Raw genomic sequence first — 8,884 nt, forward strand, 5'->3', positions numbered from 1 at the left:
TCCACTTTCAGATTCTTTTCCGGGGGCTTCGCTGGGCTAAGGAGTGGGAAGCCTGTGACTGCCAGCTAAGCTCTCACAGCAGAGTCAATACCGCATTGCTGCTGATGCTGCTCATTTTCACAAGTAACAACATCCGAAAAACAGCCCCAGACAGTCCCCTGCAGACCCGGCTGGCTTCTCTGCAGAGAGCAGCAGCGGCTCCGCAGTGTCCATCCCCGCTGGGGAGAAGGAAGGTTCATCAGAACTCAGGGTGGGACCCGCAAGCGCAGCCAAGCGCTGGCGGAGTTTGCAAATCAAGGGGAGACAGTGGCCGCAGAAGGGAAAGCAGCCCGTAGACACCCACGCACTCCCCCCTAGCCCGCCGGGGCTGCAGCGCGTCTGGCTGGGCTCTAGACGCTGGACCGGACGGGGCTCGGCTGGTCCCCTAGGAGTAGGACGAGGTTCGGCTGGTTCCCCGCGGGTCTCCCCGGGGGCGGGACGGGGCTCGGCTGATCAGTACCAGTCTCTGCCCGCGGCCCCATGGGGAACCTGTCTGGGGTTCGCGTCTCCTCACAGGGGACGCTCCCTCCCAGGCTGTTACCTGTCATCACTGCCGGGGACTCTGCCGCGGAGGCGCCGCCTCTTCTCCTGCCCCTGGCCACGTCCCCGGACTCCAGCTCGCATCCCGCGGCGGCCAGGAGCAGCCCCAGCAGCAGCAGGACCGGGACGGGGGCTCCTGCTGCCCCCGGCCGCCTCCCCGGGGCGCCGCTCGGGACCCGGACCCCGCTCATCGGTGCCGCTGCTGCAGCGACCGCAACCGGCTCCGCTGTGGCGCTGCCACCCCCGCCCGGCTCCGGCAGCCGAACCGCGCTCCGCCCGCCCCCTGCGCCCCACGCTGCCTCCCGCCGCTGGCTTCCGGGGCTCTGCGCCTGCGCGGAAAAACGTCACCGCGCAAACGTGTCCGATAACTCCTCGGGGAAAGAGATGCTGGCGAGGAGGCGGAGCTAAGGGCAGGGGCGGGGCTAGCTCAGGGGGCGGGGACAGGCTGGAGGTGCTACGGGGAGGCGCTGGAGTCCGGGCCCGTCACTGCAGGGAGGCAGTGAAGGGCGCGCGCCTGCAGCCGGCGAGAGGAGCCCGCTCTGCAGGGGCCGTGCCCTGTGAGACGCAGAGGGGAAGCGGGGCTGCCCCAGCCAGGGGGGCAGGAATTTGCGGTGGGGGTGGGTAGGAGTTGGGCCGCAGAGGGAAGCACGAAGGAGAAGCGCAGGTGGCTCCAGGGCTGTTCCAGGAGAGGAAAACAAGACAATAGCAAGGCAGCTGCAAGCTGGAGGAGATCCCTGCTGAAGGCAGCAGGAGGAAGGAGAAACGGGAAGGGGAGAGGAAATGGTTACTGACAACTTTTTTTCAGTGCTTAACTCGTAATGAAAAGGGTTCCCGGGCTTCTGCAATTTTTTTCCCATTCATAACTGATGCAGCAAGCCCAGAGGTGCCAGGGCTATGAACAAGCGAGCCGGAGGGGGGGGCAGGACGCTATAGAGGCCACAGGGATATTTTGTGATCACACACAGGAAGAAAGGCAATCCATCAAATAATCTTTCTATTAAGATACATTTTAACACTGTTAACAAGTTTGAGACCTTCTGCAATGGGTTTGGCAATGTGATCGTGTAACTAAAATGCACAGGGATTAGAGTCCATGGGCCTGGGTTCTACTCATGATTCAGCCATGAAGTGCTAAGCATAACGTTTTATTAATGAGACGAGAGCACCACTAGGAACCCCAAATAGAAGTACATTTCAATTGAACAGTTCTTTCACAGGCAGCTAGTAGGAGTGAGATTTAAAATATCTCTATGAACAGTTGCTCTAGTGATCTATATTAAAAAATTGAGCCACACAATCAAGCTTATGTTAAATTAATTCACTGAGGGTTTTAAAATGTACATAAGTTTAGCAGCTTTTCACTGAGGAAGGGACATAAAAGGAAAGCTTTCTATTCCGAGAAAGAGGAATTAGGACATATTTTACAAAAAAGAAAATGCTGGAAGTCACATATGTACAGACTATTCTAAATTAATAGAGCTAAATGGTATTTGAAGCCTGGTCACACAAAAGCTAATATATAAAACAAAATTGAGCCCTCAACAAGTCCAGGACTTATTGTGGTAGTAGCATGAGCCTTTAATGCTTGAGCAAAAGGACTGACTCCCCTAGACAAAAGCAGTAGCAGGCACATTCTTCATGGGGACCAGCCAATAGATAGAGATAAAACTAGACATTCTCCTACTGTAGGTTAGGCCTGCACTGTGCTCGGTGCTGTACAAACAAATAAGCCAATAGGGAACCCAAACTCTTAAGGTGCTCAAGGCCCTTCACTCCAACTGAAGTAACAGAGTAGAGAACCAGGACCTTTAAAGACCAGGCCTGTGGTCCCTGCTGTACAGAGTTTATATTCTAATTTCAGGCAAAGATAGAATAATTCATACACACAGCATACCAGAGAATAGTGCAACATGAAGCCATATAGATGGGGGAAATATATTCCAAATATATTTACACACAAAAATATATTTTTAAAAAAATAGTAAATCTCAAAATAACCCTGCCGTTGAGGAGGCTGTGCAGGGAAAATGAAGGTTACTTCCCTGTAACAGAGGTTCTTTGAGATAGACTCTGCATATTGCTAGTCGTGGGGTGCTCCAACTGGTGCAGCCTGAATGGTAAAATTTACTAGCAGTAGTCATTGGAGTGTCCACACACCTCCCTTGGCCTTCCCCTCACTGAGCTCTGGGTGTTCTAGGGCAAGTGTTTAGAAGGCGTGTAGTGCTCCACTACCTTAGTTCCTTCCCCTCTGACCCCAACCATTTGGTAAGTAGGACTGCAAGGTAGTGAGGAAAGGTGGACGTGAAGTGTCAATATGCAGATCCATCTCAAAGGACCTCAGTTATAGGTCAGTAACATTCATTTCTTCCTTTGAGTGTACTTTGCATATTCCAATTCATGGGATAGATTAATAAGCAGTACTCTGACCCAGGATGGTGAGACCCAGAGTTCTAGTTAAACAAGGAGTGCAGAACTGCCTTGCCCAATTTTGCATCTGAGATAGATTCTCAGTCTAAAGAATAATGTTAAGTAAAAGTGTGACCAGAACTCCAGGTTGCTGCTCTATATATTTCTACCAGAGGAATATGTCAACAGAAAACCATACAAGTTGTCTTTGATCTAGTTGAATGAGTTTTGTTGCCTGGAGGAGTGGATAATCCCTACAATTTATAAGGTTCATAAATGCTTAATCTAACCCATCTAGAGAGTCTGTACAGAAATCCCTTTTCCTTTTTTTTATCCACGAGCTATAAACCGCCTTGAAGATTGTCTAAAGGGGACTGAAAAGTATACCTTTCATTGCACTTTAATTGTCTGTCCACCACATTAATGACCTTAACACTTGTTGTGGAATTATTATTTTTTATTCATGCTGTCTAAACCTGGTGTATAATTCTTTGCTAAACAGTGCAGAAGGTATCTCATCTGAAGACAAGCAAAAGGAATCACTGCTCTGGATGATGCCAGCAGACCCAGGAACCAAAGGAAGAAAATAATTCATTGTCTTGATAACTGGTGGAGACAATATACACATCTGTTTGTTTTAATCTCTCTCTTGTCTGGGAGAAAAGCTCTCTCCACAGTTAAATCCGATATGGCTTTTATAAAAAGACTCCTTTAAGTGGGTTTAGGCAGGACTTTTCCCAATATATCTGTACTCCCAGACTGACAAATGGTGAACATATTTGACTTACATGTTCTAAGATATCTTCCCTGGATGATATTTTTATTAGACAGTCCTCTAGGTGCGGGATACATATGTCCATGGCTTTCTTAGCTATGCTGCTACAACACACAGGCATTTTGTAAACACCCTGAGTGCTGTACACAACTCATAAAGGAGGACACTGTACTGAAAATGGTCCTGTTCAACAATGAAATGCAGGTACCTCCAAGGACATGGCCTTACAGAAATGTGGACATATTCATCGTTGAGCTCCAGAGGTACAAACCACTCCTGGAGAGAAAGAGAAGGTATTATAGAAGTTAGAGACAACATGCAGAAGCATAATTTCTTTATATGAGGCAATGTCTACACTACCACTTATGTCAGCAAAACTTATGTCACTCAGCGGTGTGAAAAAACACCCCCACCCCTCCTGAGTGACATAAATTTTGCTGGCATAAGTGGCAGTGTTCACAGCATAGCTGACACTTCTCAGCATAGAGCAGCGACACAGATTTTACAGTGGCACAGCTGCATCAGTACATCTGTGCTGCTGTAAACTATCTAGTCTAGATATAGCCTACCTGTTCAATCTCTTTAAATCCGAAATAAAGCAAAGACCCATTTTGGGGGGAGGGGGGGAGTAGAAAACAACAAGTAAAACCCATTCTGTCTGCAATCTCATGGAACTACCTCTGTAGCACCTAACTATAGTAGAGATTGAACCTCCTTTAACAAATCAAGATGACTTTGATCTCTGCCCAGATACGAAGCTGGTTGTTGTTAGGGGAAAAGGTTTGAATTAAATTGTGAAACCACATGAAATAACTTCTAAAATCCATCTATCCAATATTATTAACTCCCATTGATAATCAAAATGGGACTACTGGTACCCAAACTGAGGATAAGTAATGTCCAAGTGGACTGGCTTGAAGCTCTGTGTCAAAGCAGATGTCTTGGAGGAACCATAGAAGATGAACATGAAACTTTCCCTTTAATATTGCAAGATTTAACTTTCTTCCTCCATTGTAGCTGGTGTTGTGGGGTATAATGGGTGGAAATGATATGACCTTTTCTAATAATTGTAATGAAGTGAAGGACACAGGAGCTGGGATTGCATTTGATATTTATGTATTGGAGTCAAATAAGGCCTCTCCCCTGTATTAAAGAAATCTAAAGATCTAGCAGTAGAGCTTACATTTTTCATCTTCTGTAGAATCATAGAATATCAGGGTTGGAAAGGACCTCAGGAGGTCATCTAGTCCCCCTGCTCAAAGCAGGACCAACCCCCAACTAATCATCCCAGCCAGGGCTTTGTCCAGCCTGACCTTAAAAACCTCTAAGGATGGAGAGTCCACCGCCTCCCAACGTAACCCATTCGAGTGCTTCACCACCCTCCTAGTGAAAAAGTTTTTCCTAATATCCAACCTAAACCTCCCGCACTGCAACTTGAGACCATTGCTCCTTGTTCTGTCATCTGGTACCACTGAGAACAGTCTGGATCCATCCTCTTTGGAACCCCCTTTCAGGTAGTTGAAAGCAGCTATCAAATCCCCCCTCATTCTTCTCTTCTGCAGACTAAACAATCCCAGTTCCCTCAACCTCTCCTCATAAGTCTTGTGTTCCAGCCCCCTAATCATTTTAAAAAAGCAACAGAGAATCCTGGGGCACCTTTAAGACTAACAGATGTATTGGAGCCTAAGCTTTCGTGGGTGAATACCCACTTCATCAGACGCATGGTACCCAAACTGCTCTGACGAACTGGTACCCCATGCGTCTGACGAAGTGGGTATTCACCCACGAAAGCTTATGCACCAACACATCTGTTAGTCTTAAAGGTGCCACAGGACTCTCTGTTGCTTTTTATAGAACCAGACTAACACGGTACCCCTCTGATACTAATCATTTTTGTTGCTCTCCGCTGGACTCTTTCCAATTTTTCCACATCCTTCTTGTAGTGTGGGGATCAAAACTGGACACAGTACTCCAGATGAGGCCTCACCAATGTCGAATAGAGGGGAACGATCACGTCCCTCGATCTGCTGGCAAATCTAGTATTTCATCAGTCTGAACACTAAACGGACTATCTCCTTCAAATGGAACGTCCACAATCCTCATTTTTATTTTGCGAGGGAGTCCCGCTGATCTTAACCATGCGTGTCTCCTTAATGACAGCCAAAGCTACTGATCTTGCTGAAGTATCTGAGGAGTCAAAAGCTGCTCTCAATTGTTGCTTAGCAACATTCAGTCCTTCAGTCAAAACAGCATTGCATTATTTTTTGTGTTTCTCTGGAAGAGCATTAAGAAAAAGAGGACATATTGCTCCAAAGATGGTATTTGTACCTAGCCATGACAGCTTCATAGTTGGAAATGTCCATGTATAATGCAGCTGAAGAAAATATTTGTCTTCTTAATCATCCATCTTCTTCCCTTCTTTATTGATGCAGTAGAGTGATTTTGGGCACCTTTTGATTTGTGAAGTGCCACTTCAACCATCAACTAATTAAGAGAAAGATGAATATGAAACGTAGCAAGTCCTTCTTGACGGAAATGATGTAATTTGTCTGTCTCCTTAGACAGAGGCTGAGTGGTTGAGGAGGTCTTCCAGACTGCCTTTGCTGTCTGAAGCAACCCCCTCTAACAATGGAAGTGTGGTTCATTATATAGCCTGTGCCCCCAAAATATAAAAGATTGCAGGATGTGATGATTTCTCTACAAAAACAGAAGCAATATCTAACATCTTTGACACTTGGGATACTAACTCATGAAAGGCTAGAGCATCATTTGATGGCTTATATTCCCTACATTTTCATCTGGAGAACAAACGTACTGGCCGCCACTTCCAGCAGCTCCCATTGGCCTGGAGCAGTGAACCGCGGCCACTGGGAGCCGCGATCGTCCGAACCTGCGGATGCGGCAGGTAAACAAACCGGCCCGGTCTGCCAGGGGCTTTCCCTGCACAATCGGTGGAACAAGTTTGGGAACCACTGCTGTAGACATATTCCTCTGGCAGAGACATGTAGAGCAGCAACCTAGACTTCTGTTCACACTTTTACTTAACATTATTCTTTAGACTCGGAATCTCGATCAGATACAAAATTTGACAAGGCAGTCCTGCACTCCTTGTTTAATAAGCAGTACTCTGACCCAGGACGGTGAGACCTGGAGTTCTCGTTAATCTATCCCATGAATGGGAATATGTGGAAGACACTCAAAAGAAGAAATGAAGATTACTTACCTGTAACTGAGGTTCTTTGAGATGGACTCTGCATATTCATACTCCACATCCACCTTTCCTCACTACCTTGGAGTCCCACTTACCAAAGGGCTTGGGGTCACAGGGGAAGGAACTGAGGTAGTGGAGTACCACACTCCTTTTAATCCATTGCCCAAGAACATCCAGAGTTCAGTGTGTATGGGGGAGAGGAGCAGACAAGGGAGGCATGTGGGAGGCAATGACTACTGCTAGTAGATATTTACCATTCAGACTGCACCAGCCAGTGCATCTCAGGAGAGGGACTATTCAGAGGACACTTGAAGGAAGAACTGTTGCCATCTTAGTTTACTATACAGGAAATGGAATCACACAGCTGAATGTTTACATCTGTGGGTGAGGGAAATCAAGAAAACACTATAATACTGTAACAGAGGGGTAGCCGTGTCAGTCTGAATCTGTAAAAAGCAACAGAGGGTCCTTTGGCCCCTTTAAGACTAACAGAAGTATTGGAGCATAAGCTTTCGTGGGTGAATGCCCACTTCATCAGACGCAAGTCTGATGCGTCTGATGAAGTGGGCATTCACCCACGAAAGCTTATGCTCCAATACTTCTGTTAGTCTTAAAGGGGCCACAGGACCCTCTGTTGCTTTTTACTAGAATACTGAGGCCTAGTCTACACTAGTCTGTTATTTCGGAATTAGCTGAGTTAATTCGGGGGGAAAAAAAGATTCCGTCCACATGACCAAACCGTTTTTTTCGATTTAAAGGACTCTTTAATCCGATTTCTGTACTCCACCTTGGCAAGTGGAGTAGCGCTTATATCAAGATCGCAATCCCGGGTTAAAGGTATTGTGGACGCAATTCGACGTTATTGGCCTCCGGGAGCTATCCCAGAATGCTCCCTTGTGACCGCTCTGGACAACACTCTCAACTCCGATGCACTAGCCAGGTGGGCAGGAAAAGCCCCGGGAACTTTTGAATTTCATTTCCTGTTTGGTCACCATCAGCACAGGTGACCATCACCACAGTCCACCATCACAAGAGATCACGCAGAGTCCACCATCACAAGAGATCACGCAGACCCGGATTCGCAGAAGAGCTCCAGCATGGTCCGAACGGGAGGTACTGGATCTCATCGCATGTTGGGGAGACGAGTCTGTTATGGCAGAACTACGTTCCAAAAAAAGGAACGTAAATACGTACGCTAAAGTCTCCAGGGCCATGACGGAAAGAGGCTACTCCAGGGACATAGAGCTGTGTCATACAAAAATCAAGGAGCTCAGGCAAGCGTACCAAAAAGCCAGGGAGGCAAATGGGCGCTCTGGGTCACAGCCCCATACATTCCACTTCTACCATGAGCTGCATGCAATTATGGGGGGTGACGCCACCACTACCCCACCACTGTCCGTGGACACCTGGAAGGGGGGAGTTACACGGAGCGAGGAGGAAGAGTCATTGGAGGACGAAGAGGAGGAGGAGGAGGACAGTGCACAGGCGGCAAGTGGGGAATCCATCTTCCCTCCTAGCCAGGAACTATTCTTAACGCTGGATCCAATAGCCTCCCCCCACTCCCAAGGTGGGCTCCCAGACCATGACCCTGGAGAAGGTACTTCTGGTGAGTGAGAGCCTAATGGGAGCCACGCGGTTGTGGGTGGGTGGGGGGGAAACCCAGCCGCGCTGGGCTGTTCACGTTTAGTTTAAAAGGCTCATCCCTGCTCAGAGCCTCATCGGAGCCATGCAGTGGGTGCGGGGGGTGGGAGGAGTGTTGTGTGAAGCAATCATCCCAGAGAGCCCGCAGGCCCTCCTTTTATATGGCAAACCCATCAGGCATTGCTGAAAGCATTGAAATGAATGTAGAAGAAGCAGAACCCCACGTGCCCCTAGGCTGCCTGCAAGCTGAATTCTGTTGCCCAGCCATGTGT

At 47.8% G+C, this 8,884-nt stretch overlaps 1 protein-coding gene across 1 annotated transcript in view; it reads right to left on the reverse strand.

The window, feature by feature from the left end:
• The window catches only part of STIM2 (stromal interaction molecule 2), a 137,347-nt gene extending 136,577 nt beyond the window's left edge, over positions 1 to 770 (reverse strand). The window contains exon 1 of the mRNA XM_065404893.1: positions 581 to 770. Within this exon, the coding sequence (XP_065260965.1) occupies positions 581 to 770 (190 nt within the window). The remainder of the gene's footprint in view (positions 1 to 580) is intronic.
• Positions 771 to 8,884: the final 8,114 nt, after the last annotated feature.

Source organism: Emys orbicularis, chromosome 5 (assembly GCF_028017835.1).
Source record: "Emys orbicularis isolate rEmyOrb1 chromosome 5, rEmyOrb1.hap1, whole genome shotgun sequence".
NCBI classification, from domain to species: Eukaryota; Metazoa; Chordata; order Testudines; family Emydidae; genus Emys; species Emys orbicularis.